Genomic DNA, 17359 nt, shown 5'->3' with positions numbered 1-17359 from the left:
GTCACCCAAGCACAGAAATGAAACCTGTTAGGTTCTGTCCAAATTACTGCGGGGATTAGTCTGGTGTAATGATCGCTTCTGAAGTCTGGAACAGCATTAAGGAAGCTGAAGTCTTAGATATTTGTGATATCAAACTTATTCTAAATGTTCACACCTTCTTTTTCATAGTTTCATAGTTTCATAGTTTCATTCAGGGTTGGAAGGGACCACAAGGATCATCTAGTTCCAACCCCCCTGCCATGGGCAGGGACACCCCACACTAGATCAGGCTGGACAGAGCCTCATCCAGCCTGCTCTTAAACACCCCCAGGGACGGGGCCCTGACCACCTCCCTGGACAACACATTCCAGGGTTTCACCACTCTCATGGTGAAGAACCTCCTCCTCACATCCAGCCTGAATCTCCCCACCTCCAGCTTCATTCCATTCATTTCACTTCCCAGAACAGCATTTGTTCATTTTCTACAAGCAGGAGGTTCTCCCCAAGAAGACAGCAGCAATACAGAGCACTTGAATAGCACTTTTGGACTTCCAAAATATACAGATTCTGACCTTTTTTTCCCAAGCTCATGCAAAAACTGGAAGCAGGGGAAAGGAAAAATATTTAAAGGTGCTAACGGAAATTTGTTGGATGTACTTTATGCTTTTGGTAGTCAGTAAGCAGACTCAGCCAGATGAAAACCTTAGTCATGTTAGCAAACTCAGACAGCTCTTTAGCTCTGCTAGCAGACTCCCCAGTATCTGCACTCTGTGTTTCTATTGTGTGAAGACACCTCTGAGTCATCACAGAGAGGGGCACTGGGGCCCGGGTTAAATCACCCGGCTAGTTGGAGTGACAGTTCTTTGCTGATTCTTTCAGATATCTCATTTTGGACAAGCACTTACCCAGGGGAGTTAAAGCAGTCAGGTCCTGATTGTGAGAGTCCTGCTCTAACTGAAAGGAAAATATGGTGCTCGTTTTCAGTGAAGGGTGATGGGTGTGTTGATGGAGGGTGACTCTCTTGCTGGACTGGGTTCTTATGTCCTCTCTTCAGAGCATTCTGCAAGGATGCTACTACATATCAGCCTTTCCTCTGATATTCCCTATGGCATGGCAGATCTGTCTAAGGTATCTAACATATCTTAGTATGTTATCTGGGTAAAGAAGCTCGCATAGATCAAATACATTTTAGTGAGAGATGAAATTTCCTCCCTGATGAAAGTTTCAGGGCTTGCAGGGTGTAAAGCGGTATCCTGTAAGACTGGGCTGTCCCTGCCCCAACCCATGGAAGAGCAAAGCCCTGCCCATTTCCTGCACCAGGAGAGAGGTCTGACTCCATTCATTTTGTATCCCTTCAGCTGACACTCAGTAGATGCAGATGTGTTATTTTTATAGATAGCTGCAAGACTGAGCACAAACAGAACTGGGTCCTGTTCATCAGGCAGAAAATTAGAAATGACATGTCAGCCTCTTAAATAAGTGAAAATAGAGCTTGCAATTGGACTTGTGGAGGTCCAGATTTTACTTACAGACTGAGAACTAAAAGGGGAAGGTGAGGATGAGCGTGTCTAGGTCTCTCTGCTGCCCAAGGTCATGTTAACATCTACATGCATACAACAGTGCCCAGAGTGAAGATCTCCATTTGTTTTATAGCTGGTCCAACTCTCGGCTTACAAAAGTATGTTTTACAGTGTCAGTGATGTTATCAAAGCTGTAAGCTTAAATATGGTCACATTATCAAGTTAAACCTGGCTCTCAAACCCAGCTTTTAATTTGAAATGTTCAGGAAAGAGCACTGAAGTCAGCTCTCTTGCCACTTTTGTTTACTACTGGAGTAATCATCATCTGCAGAGCATGCAGCAACAAAATCCCTCAACGAAAGGTGTGCTCAAAAATTCTCTTGTCTGAGATCTGTGATCTCATTTTAATTAGCACTGCACATGGTTATTCCAATCCAAGCAAGTCAGTGGCAAACATTTCCATCTGCATTCATCGTTAGCATCAGCTAGCAGGATGGCTGGCTGTGGTTTTTGAGTTAATAGGTGGCCTCTGCGGTGCAAATGTCTGTGCAAGGACAAAGAACGTGGCTCTACTTTCTTTCTACTACTTAGCCTTTGAAACACATTCTTCATCTTAAACTGTGCCAAATCTGGAGCATTTCCAGCTTGGCATATGTTTTACATCTGGGATGTGACAGCCTTTCATATTCTCTGCACCAGAAGATATTGTCATTTGTTTTGAGTAATTTAATTACGCGTGGATTGTGGATTGCATTATGTCTGCCCAGGACCCAGTATGGCTGCCAGCTGTGTGGTTAGGCTCTTGAGATGCTGATAGGCTTCCATGGCAAGACACACTATTGTACAGTGAAATTTTAAGGCAATGGCTATTCACTACAGTGGTAAAACTCAGACCACTGCATCCTGATAAGGACAGTACCAACAGGATGTTCTGTGCCTCCTTGCGTGTGCGCTGGCATTTCTCCCCAGATCAGGCATCATTAGCTGTGACTGACAGTACTTAGCTGCTGCTGGATTTGTATGCTGCTCTATCATAGGTCCCCACAGAAAGTCTCATTTGAGAAGGCCACAGACGACCCACTGCTGATAAGAATCCTTTATGAATGCAAATTCTTACTAAGATACAGTTAAGTTGTTAAAGGATTTCCACTGCTAAGCTATTAAATTTTGTCAAAGGTGATGTGCAGTCCAAAAGCATTTGAGAGGAGAAGCACAAGCATATCTAAGATCATGGATTATGTACAATTCAACAGAGTATTTATTGTCTTTGCCCTCAGAGAATGGAATTACCTGGGCTTTTCTGAAGCTGTTATTACATGACTGTGAGCTCTTTAAGAGAAGACCTATTCCAAATAGCATTTTTCCTCCTTCTTAAGCAGCACTCTGATGCAGAATGAGTGCTTGTGAAAGCTTTTAAATTATTTTGGCCTCAAAGTTGCAACTCTGATTAAATTTTTTTGCAGTTCTCCCGATTACAAGAAGTAGCCTTGAGTGTTTTCAATCTGTCCATAGAGCTGCTGTACTAATTCTCTACAATTGCACTTCCATGCACAGCAATTAATTACACCGAATCCTTCTCACAGAAGTGTTTACGAGTTAGGAGTTTGCCACGGCTTTGTTTATGACAATGAAAGAATAGTAATTGTTATACACTTCTTGGGATTCTAGCATTTCAGTCAGGATTATCATCACATTACTTTCCCTATAGGAAATAAACAGTTCTTGGCAGGCATTAGCTTTAATCAATATTTTATATGAGAAAAACATTCTCAAGTATTTTCTCCTGTCAGAAACCAAGAGCTAGATTTTTCTCTGGGTAACTCCAACAAATAACCTGCACTTACATACAGCCTTGCTGGGATTCGTGTGCGGGGTCTTTCCCTGAGGAACCAGAGTATGTCTCCCTTGCAGAGTGCTGGCATACGTGCCAGGAACAGGACTGGATGCGTCTGAGACTTGGTATCACCGCAGCTTGGTAACATAGAGGCAGGCTCTTGGTTGAACGCTTTGGCAGTACATTTGCAATGCACTATGCCCAGAATTTTTGTACAGGCATGCCTCAGAGACTACCTTCACAGTGGAAAGAGTTCCTCTGAGCAAGATCCATCCCGTTCTCAAGGTGTGAGGGTCAGCTGTAACATGTAATATGACACATTGTTCAGAAGTAAATGTTCACAAACCTGATACGATCACCTGTCTTCATATCTGTGCTTCCTTCCACAGAGCCATGTTTGACTATGACAAGAGCAAGGACAGTGGCCTCCCAAGCCAAGGGCTCAGCTTCAAGTATGGAGACATTCTTCACGTCATCAACGCCTCAGACGATGAATGGTGGCAGGCAAGGAGAGTCACTCTGGAGGGAGACAGTGAGGAGATGGGAGTTATACCCAGCAAGAGAAGGTGAGTGCTGCCTCCTCCTTCCTACCTCCAAGGTTATGATGTTAAAATATTCCATTTTATTCCAAAGATAGACTGGATCAGAGAACTGAAATCATGGAACACCTTGAGGAAAATCCCACAGTTGCTATTTGAAGAATTGGAGGATGTGATTTTTGATGTGAGATTTAAGGAGCTCAGGCTGTTTAACTGTACTGAAAAGAAACTCAAATAGTGACACTATTATAGTGGATTAGCAGCTTCACAAAGGAAGGAAGGGGGGGGGAGAAAGCATCATTTCCTAAAGAGCTTTGGCAGCAAAAGGAACAGCCAGAACCCAAGTCTAGGAATTAGCTGTGAGTCTGAAATAGGACACATGTTTTAATGTCAGGGTGATTAGCCATGGCATCAGACTGCTGAGGGATGTAATGAATGTCTTGACATTTTCAAATCAAGATTGTATGTCTTCCTTGTGAGAGAGTAATAGAATTAAACTGCTCAGCCTGTGTGATGTAAAGAAATAATGCTAAATTATATAATGGCCCTCCTTGGCTTCCAAATCTGTCAATTTAATCTCTGCCTGCCTGCAATGTGATAACAAACATCACAGCAGATTTTTCATGTAATGTACATGAAGGAACTCGTACCCTCTCTCCAAGCTAAAGCTGAGGCTTTGTTTAGCTGTGATGGATTCAAGCTGGCTGATGGAGAGAGAGCAGACATCTGGATCTCTCTTATTATTTCTATAATTTACTCTGTCTAGGTGCTTCTGTAAAATTGGCCACAAGTCTCTGATAGTATCAGAACTACCACATAAATCAGGATCACTTTCTTCCTCTGTTGATTTTTGCTATACAAAAGTCAAGAACCAACAGGGTAGGAGAAAAATGAGCTGTCAAACCCTTCTGCAGCAGTGCTCCTGTACTGCATATAAACTTTCTGTTCCTACCTGTATCAGCTACAGCATGAATGTAAAAATCATCATGGCCAACTTTTACAGTGGGGAAATGTGACATTTGATGCTCTGTACAGTACCTGCTGCTGTTTAAGTGTTGGCCCAGGTGCTGATAGAGGTCATGGTGCTTCTTGTTCTAGATCACATAAAAGTAAACTGAAGGCCAACAAACACCTGGCTGACATGAGCTCTGCAAGGACCTTATTTTCTCTAATCACGAGGACATTTAGACAGCAACCACACCAGAATTTTCAGCAAAAAGCAATTTTGAAGTCATATAATAGACAGAAATACAAACTACATTCTATTTTTTTAAGATGGCAAAAGCACGCCTGGTAAGCAGGTTAAGTCTCCAGATACTGGGAAAGGACTACGTGCCTACTGCTAACTGCTGCAGTAAGTACTGTTGCAACAACATGACTGGGTCACAAATGGGAGAAAGGAGCTGGTGCCTACTATGAAAAGCTGTAACAATTTGTCATACATCATCAAACAGCTACATGAAGGGAAAGGGCAAAACAAAGCAACCGATTAAGGTATGGAGGTATATCTTCCTTAAGGTGGAGAGGATGTGAGTGCCTAAAGGGTTCCCTGCACAGTGATGTTTTCAAGGACAAAAGATAGAGGTTCTCTAGTCAAGAGTGGACATATGGCACAGCCTAGGAGAAAGATGTGGCTTAGGAAACACTGAAAGAGGGGAAAAAAGAAGGGGGGGTGGGGGTGGGGGAATTATTCAAGATGAAAATAGATTGGATAGAGTCTAAAAATAAGAGTCTTGAATTTGTCTCCCCTTGTCATCTTGATTCTCCACTAGTGAATCTGAGAGGTCTGGAAAAATCAGTGGCATCTGATTTTCTGTCTGCAGGAATGCAATGAAGTGATACACCTGAGCTAGGAGAGGTGGGGAGAAGTTGCTAGTATTGCCAAAAAAGGTTTCACTTGTACAGAGTTATTTTCCAGTGCACTGAAAAAGGAGTATTATTTCTGTTCTGAGAATTCTGCATCAATCCTCAGAGCCAGTGAGATTGATGTGCTCTTGCCAGCATTTTCTGTGGTCATTTACACTACCCAAGGGGAGGATGAGCAATCAGTGCATACAGAGCTGAGCTACAATGAATAAAGCTCATCATATTTGCCAGAATGTTCTAATTCAGAGTTGAAGTTCCACTTGTAGCTGGGGTTTATTGACTATGAGACACTTGATCTGAAACAGAGCAGTCCTGCATTGACCCAATGCAGGCATCTATGGCTCAGAAATATTCAAGCTGCTTACTCCCGGATGCGATGTCTCTTGCAGTTTATTATGGGGCTATTTCTGTAGGCATTGCATTGTATGTAATATGGCATATGTAATATTTAGCAGTAAAATATGCCTTGTGATAGAGTAGGAGGAAAAGAGCATCTGTAGCCGTTGGGCTGCGACTTGTCTTGCAAACCCAGCTTCCTGTGATGATGTAGATTGAAGAGATTAAGGAACTAGAACATCTATCTTATGAGGAAAGGCTGAGAGTCTTGGTGCTGTTTAATCTGGAAAAGAGAAGACTGAGAGAGGAATTCATTAATGTTTGCAAATATCAGAAGTGTGGGTGCCAGGAAGAAGGGGCCAGTCCCTTCAATGATGCCCTGTGATAGGACAGGGAGCAGACACAAACTGAAGCACAGGAAGTTCCACCTCAACAGCTGTGTGTGTGGACACATTCCTGTGTGGACATGTTCCTGTGTGGACACGTTTCTGTGTGGACACGTTGCTGTGTGGACTGCCTTAGGTGATCCTGCTGGGGCAGGAGGTTTGGACTCAATGATCTTCAGAGATCACTTCCACCCCCTGCCCTTCTGTGTTGCTGTAAGCCTATATTTGCCATGCACTTTTCACAGACCCATTCCTTTCTGTTGCTTTACTTTTCAGTTTGAGGCTTTTGTGGAAGTTGATTTGGTGAGGAGGTTTGGTTCCGATGATGTGCTTGGCCTCCTTTTGCCTACATATGCATGCACAAATACTATCCCATCAGACTGGAACATTATTTGCACTTGGGTCAGGGAGAGGCTATACAAGGCCAGGGTGCAGTAGGGCCAGGGTGAGTCTTGTTACCATCTGCTTTACTACCTTATCTCCTGTTCAGCAGCAGCTAAAGTACAATTCCTGCATTTGTCATAAATGAAATTGTTATAGAATAGCTCTGAATGCCACTGAGAGCTTCAACTATATATATATGTATGTATATAAAGCCCTAAAACCTACATTACCTTACTTCTTTAAGGTGCTGTGCCATTATAAACTTTCCAAATATTTAGGATTGCCATTCTTTTTCTATATCTTGTTACGAGACAGCCCTTCATACTCTGGTATTTTAGCATGACCAGGTAAAAGAAATTTTGATTGATAGATCAAAGCTCTTTTTCTCCTCTGTGATATGTGCAATATAACAGAAAAAAACCATAATTCATAATTATAGGAGAGCTGCTACTCATTACTCTCCCCAGGACGTTGGAGACGTTATCACACTTTACCTCTTAGTGATTCAATAGAGTTTGAAAGCTATTTGTCATTAGATTAAAATGCTGCTGCCAGGGTGTGGACTTGCTGCCCTGCTGATGGTTAAATTCTCAAGTCAAGTTTTCAGAGAGAGTTTTGGAAGGCAGCACTGCAGCTAGAGGAAAGTTACTGAAAGAGGCATAGAAGAAATGAGAGGGGCCCTATATTTCTTCCCTGATCTATGCACAGACCAAATCTCTTGAGCTGGTGAGCTGGTGACCTCAGTGGGGATTGATGTAAACTAAATGCTCAGTCTCTTGCAGTGTTAAAATATCATTGCAAGCCTTTATACATCCCAAACCAGCACTCTGCCCATTTGTCAGTGTGTATTTGTTGCCTAACTGGCAGCTGTTGTTCTCAGCCATGGGACTGAGCAGCCAGTTGAATAGAAACCAAATACAATGCTATAAACATCTTGTGATATGGTATCATATTGATGTGCAGGATAGTAGGAGAGGCTGTAAAGCATTTCATTTGTAGTTGAACAACCAACACTTGTTACTATACAATATTAATGAACTCACACTGCAGGACAAATGTCTCTTGGTTCCACAGCCACTAAAATGATCTATCCTAGCTATGTCTAAGATGAGAACAGGGCACAGTTATTATGCTGGGCAGAGTCTCCAAGGTGAGGAGACAAATCTACCAGTCCTGTACCAATGTCTCAGTTTGTGGTATTATCTGTGCACTACAGTAACGTGGGAGTTGCTCCCCTATCATTAAACCCCACTAGTTTATCCTAGAGTGACCAACATCATCACACTTACACTCAATTTTCATTACTTTTAGATATGTAGATTTAGATTAGAATTTCTATATAACGCTGGGCTTTTGATCACAATAACTTTTATTTGCCTCACTGTCCTTCCTATTGTCTGGATAAACAAAGCTGATTCAGCTTTCCATAAGAGACAGCAGCAAGCTGAGAATCCTATGTTTCAGTTTCCTTTCTCATGGAAAGTCTTATGTTAGTTAAAGCATGGAACCACTGTGCATAAGTTGGAATGCATGAAATTCCTTTACAGATGCTCTCATGCAGTAGGAAATTTTAATTTGCTGAAGCACTGATTTACAGCTCCAATACTTTTCACTTTGCTGAGTCTCTGCTCTAAAGAAACTTTCCTACATTGCAAGCAAACTGCAACATCTCAAATGCTGGGAGGTGGTGGAAGCCCCATGCCTGGATGTTTTTAAGGCCAGGCTGGATGTGGCTCTGGGCAACATGATGCATAGAATCATAGAATCAATAACGTTGGAAAAGACCTCAAGATCATCAAGTCCAACCTGTCACCCAAGTGGAGGGTGTCCCTGCCCATGGCAGGGGGGTTGGAACTGGGTGATCCTTGGGGTCCCTTCCAATCTTGACAATTCTGTGATTCAAGCTTCAGTATTTCCTCTGGTGTGTGTACATCTGCTTGGCTTGGGTCTGTGGGCCTGAAAGTCATTGAGGCTGTGATTTTACACAGATTGCTTCAGAATGGCTGAGTGTACATTCTGACCACTTTTACTTCTCCTCCCACTGTAGCCAGCAAGGATTTGGTCCTAAAATGCAACAATATTTACACTGATTTTTCTATTGTCTTTAAGATGTGCAGCCACAAAACCTCTCTCAGACTGAACATCAATCTAAGAATGCCATTTTCAAGTAGTTTAAGGACACCTGGCTGCAAAATGTTGTGCAATATCTTCGTTACTATCCGCTGAAGGTGCACGATGATCCCAGCCTCATTTTTGTGATCTCAGACAACACTCCTCCCACAAACACATGTAACTGCACTCTCCTTCCAGAGCAAAGTGGGGAGAAAAGTACACAAAAAATCAATGTTTCACAAACACATAAGGACAAGGAGCAAGAGGTTTTCCCAGCACAGAAGTCCCTGTGGGCAAAAAGCCAACTCAGATTTGTTGTTCTGCTCAGCTTGGCGGAAGGGCATGTTTATCCACTCAAGTGAGCTGCATTTTTAATGGTTTCCTATAAATTGCTCACCTTCCTAAACATCCCTTAAGAATTTAATCCCTGGGTGTTAAAACTTGGTCTAAAATAAGCTACCTGAATAGACTTACTCATTTAATTGGGGGAAAACAATGGACAAAATCAAGATGTATATTTGTGCATATAAATATCTTCCTGTTCTATCTCAATGATGGGAAACTTCTATGCTGAAGGCAAATAGGCTTTAGCTTTCAATCAGAATAAGGCTGCTCTATGATTTTATGATAACTCACTTCCAAAAGGCATTAGATTTACTTTTTTTCTTCAGCTATTGGCCAGGTGTTGAGTTGCTCATTGAACTTGCTCGTGAGGAAACACTGAAGGCTGTTTGCAATGTACATCTCCATTTCTTCAGCTTTACATGGGAAGAAGACAATGAATCTGAGCATTTTGGGGGAAAGTGTACCACCAAGAATGATTTCAGGAGCAAACAAGCATACAGGCTACACCCAGTGGTCCCAGGTCACAGCTGGACTTGGACCAGGTTCCTGTATACATGCTATGTCTGCAGGGAGCTGTCCTGGAGAGCAGTGGAAAACTGAAGATGAAATCCACATCAGCTGTGTCAGGCAATGCTGCCTCCACGTGGGGCTCAGAGTCTTTGAGTTCCCAAGTCATGTTTGAATGCTGGGTGTAGGTGTCTTTGAACATTACTCGAAACTTCACCGAGTTCCAGTGACCCTCAGGCAGTTTTGAAAGTGGGACTCGAGCCACAGGTAGTTTCAGAAATCACATCTGTGCTTCTCTCCATCCCTTCATCATAGTTCTACCTAAGAGATAGACCATTAGAAAGTGGCATGGGAGCAATGTTTATATCAGGCAAGTCAGAGTTGCAGCTGAGGGCCTCTGCAAATCTGGCAGATGGGCATTCTTCCCCCCGAAATCCTGCTTTGTACAACAATGGTGAATGTAGAGTGGGTACAATTTGAAGTGAAACATTTCTTCCTTTGACAGCAGTTTACTCATCTGCTTGATCAAAATGTTGTCCAAGGGATGGTAGGTTTGCTGGCACCTAAAGCAATGCAAGGAATTTATAGTCATACACTATTTAGGCATTCATAAGGTCAGCTGCTGCAAAACACTCTTTGTGCCTAAGCTCCCTTTTTCTCTCGGGGAAACAAGAGAATCAACTTTATTTACACTAAAATGCAGCAATTGCAGGATCAATAGAATCACTAAAAGAGCTTGAATTAGTATTCTTCTTAAGGTCTTTTCTAAGAGTTGCATCAGCAATGATCAAAGGACTAACATTCAATACATTTTCTCTTCATCATTTTAGACCCCTTTTACCCTCTGTCTGTGGCAATAGTGTTGTGGGAGCTCAGATGAGAAATTACAGCAGCATCTTAGTTTACTGCAATCTTGCACCACCTCAGCAAAGGCTAAATCTTTGGAGAACCAAGCTAAATTCTTGGAGTCCTCCAGAGCATGTGAAAGCCAAAGCTCTTCAGATATTCAGATACTCATTTTATTCCTTCAGGAAGAAAAGAGGTATCCTCAACACACCAAAGCAACCCACTGCCACCTTTCAAGCCCCACATCCACGACATGAGAGCAGCAGGGCATGTGATCTGAAGAGCTTTAGAGTATATCATAATTTGGTCAAACCCATTGATTTTATCCTGGCCATTCTCTGACAGCTAACCCATTTCCCTGACACTTTGAACAGCAACTGTAATGTAATCATCCTGAGACACCTGAAATTTCCACTCAGAAGTTTACAGCTCAGCTAAATCAGAAGTAACTGAGAGCAGTTTTATTGTGGAAGGTGTCAGGAGAACTGTAATGAGAGGCAGCACTGTGTGCTGTCCTTACCACAGCTCAGATTCTGAAACGTTTGTAACATTTATCAGCGATGCTGAGCATGTATGAACTTTGTTGGTGTGTTTGCCTGGGGGGTTAATGACACTTAATGACTTTATTTATAGACTTCTCAAAGCACTGCAGAATGATTCTGCAGCTTCTCCTCTGCCTGCCATGCCTGTAGGAAGCAGTGATGGCTCCATGGCTGCTAATGCAGTTATGACAGATTTCAAAGCCAAGATCCACTCTTGAGGCTTGCTTGCCAAACTTTTTCACACACTAAACAAGAAATGAAGTTAAAAGCAAATGTTTTAGGAAGTGAAACAGGACTGGGGTGAGTTTAAATGTTAACACAGATTAATAAGTAGGATACTATGTTCGTTTAGGCTAATTATTTTCTCAGAAGGCATCCATCCTATTTAGGCAATTACACAGCCTCAAGTCTTCATTTCTTGCCAGTACTACCAAGGGACTTCATCTGCTAGTTTAAGTTTGAGACTGTTCCTGTGTTTTGAAGAACACAGATTTAATTTGAAGGCTGCATTTGAGCTGTTTCCATGTGAATATTCCACACACCAAGAAATGCATTTATTCTAAATTTAAACTGTAGCTATAGCAACCAAGGTTCACCGGCTCTCAGCACCAGATATGTCAGCCCACTCAGGAGGAAACATGTTGTGTTCATTATCTCTCTATCACAAGACTACCATTTGTATCTTTTAAAGCAATTACCAGAAGCTAGATATTCTTACTATCCAGACTTAGAACCCAAGAGATTGGCAGGAGTGTATTCCAATGGCATTGGTGTGAAAACCAGGGAAAGGGTCAGGTGTGGAACAGTTTGGGGGACATAGCAGAATTCTTTTCTTTCTTTCCCCAGCTATTTACTGTCTGATAAAAATTCAGTATCAACCCAGCTTTGTCGGATTCCACTGAGATTTCCTAGAGCAATTCTTAATCCTAGACAGAGTTACTGCCTCAGTCATAGGTGGGTGGTCACATTTCTTTCCTGTAGATGATTTTGCAAAGGCTCTGTTACCTCTGCAGTGATGACCAAATTAGCCAAGGTGAGTAAGGACACAAGTAGCTTCTTGCTTTCTTTGGATTTCTTTCTTTGCACATGGTTTTCTTTGGGGTCATTTGGGGAGGGGGGGAACACACCAATATCTCACCCCCTCTCAGATATTTTTGTTTTAATTCCTGGCATTGTTATTTCAGTGTACAGTGTTACAAGTTTAAATATACACATAGCAGATGTAGTTAGGATGTACTTCCCAAGCATGCTGAGGGTGTGGAGTGTTCCCACAGGCTACTTACTGCCTGTATTTCAACTGACTAAAAGATTTCAAGTTTTACTAACATACTTTACTAAGAGGTTTTTAGGATAATGCTCATTCACCAAACAATGGGAATTCAATGTATTGAGCCATAACACTTAAGAAAGGAAACACTGAATTACCTAGTGTGGTGTCCTTTGTAAATTCCTTGTGTGCCTGTTTTTTCCCTCCACACTGAGGACCCTAATTTGTCCAGCCTCGATCCCAAGATACAGTTGGATCTAGATGACTCACATTCCTCTTCTATATTCTTTTGGTGGATAAATACACCCAGCATTTAAGAATAAAATGGCCTGTGGCTTCTTTACAATTAATTTGTTTGGCATTGCCTTGTTGCCAATGATTTTGATACGTGGTTCTCTCTGAAAGAGAGTATTTTGGATCTCAGTTATTTTCTCACTCTGAAGGCATAACTTCTCTCTCAAGCTGTTTATTGCAGCTGTGGACATCAGCATCATATCACTTTTGGGATATTTCATTTGGGCATTTCACCTTTCTCAAATATGTGAATATTGGGACTGTGTAGACTAAGCCAAGTTTTGGCTCCTATCACACTGCAATTTGGGCTCTCAGGTCTTGGGAGGTGGGCCCACAGTGGCTGTGTGATCTGATTTTTCAGACCAGGATTGAGCTTTCAGAGAATTTTCCTTCCTGCCCTCCTCTGGTTCATCTCATGGGACAGTCTTGATGAATATGTACAAGACTTGTTCATACTAAATTGATCTTGAAGATGAGCTCATCCAGTGCATCTGCTGCTGAGTGGTCAGTTAATGGGGCCAGACTAGAACCAGCCCAAAGACCTCTGAAACGTAGAGTCTGTTTCCTCTCCTATTCAGCCTCACTGTTTGGCAGCAGGTACCTCCCATCTCTGTTTGCAGAACTCACCAATTGCAATGAAATCTTCATTAAAATTAGTCAGAAAAATAACTTCTTTGCATTCTATCTGCTTTGGGTGTGGTGTGGCTAAGACCATCCACACAACTTGCAGCATTTTAGTGGTTGAAATTAGCTGTTCTGTCCCTGAGAACTTGTACATCTCCTCAGAAACACTTTTTGGCAAGCCAGTGCAGTTTTAGGTAACCAGCATCTCAAGTTTCTCTTTACTTGACTGTTGTAACAAATAGCATAGTTCCATCTTTCAGAAGATGCATTTGACATTGACTTGTAAATGAAGTTTTTTAAAGCAAGCAAAACTTCCCAGTGATAGCATTTTCAGAATTGCTTCAGCCAAAATGAGGCCAAGGACCTTCAAAATCTGTGGCATTCCAGAGCCAGTATTTCAGAACCTGAGATTTAAACAGTGATCGTAGTGCAAAGGGCACTGTAAAGGTATGGGCAGATCATCTGAACGTGGGATGAATGTTGGTTTGTGGGTCTGAGGCAATCTGAACCAAGTTAAAATACCTAGCACATTTGTTAAGGCTTGCCCATTAACTCATTAGTCCCTGGAAGGCTTCTAGTTATCTCCTTCAAACCCAGATCAGTAAGACATTCTCTGTTGTGCATTGAGAAGCCAGGCAAATGTTGCTCCAAAGCACAAGGGAAAGGAGCTTCCTTTTCCCTTCTTAAAGTCTGCTCCAGTCAGACAAGCTGATGGATCATCTCCTTCAACTCTTTAAAACCATTACAACTTATTCATCTTATCTAGGCAGCTAGCTTTCTGCTGTGGAGAAGGCAGCAATGAGGGTCACTGCTGGGAGCACTGGCCTAGGGGTCAGTAGTGGGGGAAAGCAGGAAGGCTCTCCAGCTGCAATTTCTTGCTTCTTCTCAACACATCAAAGGAAACATCATTCTTCCTGTTTGGCATTTACTATGGGCTTAGACTCTGTTCACCACCACTGTGTCATATGCTGTTTTGTCAGGCATTTTAAGCTAACTTTAAGGTATTTTTTATGCAGTTCATGACTCTGAAACCATGTCAGTGTGGGGTGGGGGTGCATGTTAAAAATAGATTAAAAAATGGTGGGATTCACTTTACTTTATTTGGATGATCTAGAAGTTCATGGTTTATGTAAGCTAGGGAACAAAGTTCCTTCTACAGGAAGACAAAAAGGTGCCCACACAGAGGGAGTTTCTTCACTGAAAGAGTCGTTAAGCAATGGAACAGGCTGTCTGGGGAAGTGGTTGAGTCACCATCCTAGGAGGGAATTAAAAGATGTGTAGATGTGATACTTAAGGACATGGTTTAGTGGTGGACTTCAGAATGTTAGGTTTATGGTTGAACTTGATCTTAAAGGTCTTTTTCAGACTAAATGATTCTGTGATACTAGGAAGCATATTACATCCTAAAGTGCACCTTTGAAAGCACCGAGGCAAACAGCTTACTCTCTCTTGGTGCCTGTTTCATTCCTCTCACCACAGAATAACTCTAAATCTTGCCTAATTTTTGTTCAGTTTAAATTAGAGAGGGTAAATTTGTCCTTAGTGTGCTTTTACCACACTCCCATGTGTACTGGAAGGCAGTGCTATTCTGCTGGGGTAGGATAACCAGGGCTCCTTGTATCCAGCCCTGTCTTTCACCGAGAGCTGCTGCTTGGCTGAGGAAGTGACCTGACGTCTCATCTTTACCAAGTTATCAGATTGGCTTTAAATGATGGCTTTATACATAATAAGCCACACATAGTCTTAAGAGATCAAAGGAATGGTACAAAAAGCTGCTATAATCAACAGGTGTCTCTATCCTTGTGTTTTCTTCTCCCCAGAGTCGAAAGGAAGGAGCGTGCACGTTTGAAGACGGTGAAATTCAACGCGAAACCTGGCGTGATCGATGCAAAAGGGGTACGTAGAGAGTGACACCTTTGGAAACTGAGCTTTGTAGTTGTCAGAGATGGTTCAGAGACAATTTTAGCACTCTAAGCAATATTTAGATTGTTGCCTAGAGACTCACTGGAGTCTGGTGACCTGAGTGTAGTGAAATACAGACAGGAATACAGTATGTTATAATCTTTGAAATAATTAAACATTCTTTTTATAATAGTACTGACTGACAGTGCCTCCTAATTGGAAAATACTGAGGAAATAAAAGACATTCTGTGATTGTTGTGATTTTAGTAAATGATGGGTAGAGGAGAAGAAGCAGACATGAAAAAAGAGGAGGAAAAGCAGGCACTGAAAACCAAAGCACTCGGAAATTTGTTTAATGGAATACGGCAAGAAGAATAAAATCCCTGGCTTCAGAAGCTGCTGCATCCCAAACAAAACACTGGAAGTTAAAGAGTCTTGGATGCAAAATGCAGGGTTTGGATGTTCTGCTTTAACAGTTGTGACAGACATTGAACACAGGTGTGTTTCACAGCAGGCACAGCAGGCCGGCCAGCACAAAACAGGCGAGTTCCCATCTGCAGAGAACAGCCACTCCGCGACATTTGCTGTCCCCAACAGTCAGCAGGTCTCTCTAGCCTGGTGTCTAATGTCCTGTACGTTGCCTTCTGGCTGGCAAGAGTTACAGCATGAGGAATGCCCACAGTCCTGGCTCTTGAGGTGTATTTTCCTGCTGCAGCGTGGCTTACACTTGTAGCAGTAGCGAACACTTGACATTACATTTTCAGGCATTCACTTTTGAAAGCCGTCCAGTTGGCATGCATGGGATTTACAGCTAAGGGCTTCTGTGAGCAAGCCCAGAGACAGAGCTTCAGAAACCATCAGAGAGGAAAAAATAAATAGAAAATGGCCTATTTGGCTGCAGAAAACACATCGCAGGGCCAGAACTGAGTGATGGGAGGACACAATCTAATAGGTGGTGGTTCATCAGATCCTTTCCAGACCTGCTGTTTAAAATTCTCATTCTTAATCTCTTCTTGCTTCAGTTTTCCTCCATAGTATGAACAATACTTCCTTCATCCTAGTTTATGCTGTTCTTAACTCAGACAGACTAGCAGGGTAGCAAGTTGCTCTTGCTAGGAGCATGCACTCCATAGCACAGTAAGCGCCATGCCTCTACATGCCAGCAAAATAACACTTCAGGCTTGCAAATGCTTCCCTCTTACTTCTCTCCAGAAGTGTTCCTGAGCTCCATGGAAATGCAGTGATGTTTAAGGAGTGAGACAGGGTCTCTATCTCTTCTCAAAGAGTTGGAAGTTAGATGGAAGTGCTGTTCATAAACTACATGCTACGGCACAAAGTATATAAAATACAAAGAAATCCATAGGCCACTGTTATTCAATAACCTTCCTAGGCCAAAGTTTCCCCAACCTCCACCAAACCAGGCCAAATTCAAGCCTGCAGATGCCCACACACACACAGCCATACCTCCCTGCTATAGAGCCCATTCACCCCACCCCCCCAGGCCTGAAATGACACAGCTCGAAATTCAGCTTTGCCCAGGCTGCTAGCAGACTGCTCAAGGCTGAAACCCTCCCCCATCCCATAGAGGAGATAAGGGAGCCTGTGCTGGAAGGGAGCAGGGAGAGGAGAAGGGGAAGAGACAGCTTGTGGTGTGCCCTGATAAAGGCTAGATGCAGGCATTCTGGGAATGCAAATGCAACAACATTACAATTTCCAGTCCAACCCTGGACCTCTTGGGTCCTCCTGGAAGACTTCTCTATGGTTTCTAAAAGACACCCAACCTCAACCCAGGCCAACTAACTGAGACCAGTTTTTGAGACTGATAAGTGCATGGAATGAGAGTTGAGCCTGTGCCCAGGCTCTGCACCTGCAGGTCTGCTGGTGCACAGTCCTGAGCATCGTGCTCTGGGGAAGCACCTGCTGCATTTCTTCAAGAGGCAGAGCTCCAGTGACCACTCACTGCAGCCCTGTAAATCAATGTTGCCATTTATTTGGGGGGATAAAAAGCTTTATATTGCAAATTAAATCACTTGTTAAATGTCTATTTCCTGTACATAATCAAAGCCTCAGGGGAAT

The 17359-nt window shown here is 42.6% G+C and overlaps 1 protein-coding gene across 30 annotated transcripts in view; it reads left to right on the top strand.

Moving 5' to 3' along the window:
• Positions 1-17359, top strand: part of DLG2 (discs large MAGUK scaffold protein 2) — a 1097405-nt gene that overhangs the window by 1040621 nt on the left and 39425 nt on the right. For all 30 annotated transcript variants that reach the window (XM_068146154.1, XM_068146173.1, XM_068146144.1 and 27 more), the window contains 2 exons: positions 3723-3899; positions 15202-15277. In XM_068146154.1, the coding sequence (XP_068002255.1) occupies positions 3723-3899; positions 15202-15277 (253 nt within the window). The remainder of the gene's footprint in view (positions 1-3722; positions 3900-15201; positions 15278-17359) is intronic.

The sequence above is a fragment of the Melanerpes formicivorus genome, unplaced genomic scaffold, assembly GCF_026170545.1.
Source record: "Melanerpes formicivorus ecotype bairdi unplaced genomic scaffold, bMelFor1.0.p_v2 SCAF_1, whole genome shotgun sequence".
NCBI classification, from domain to species: domain Eukaryota; kingdom Metazoa; phylum Chordata; class Aves; order Piciformes; family Picidae; genus Melanerpes; species Melanerpes formicivorus.
The sequence above is the reverse complement of the archived record's forward strand: the minus strand, read 5'-3'. Positions and strand labels throughout refer to the sequence as shown.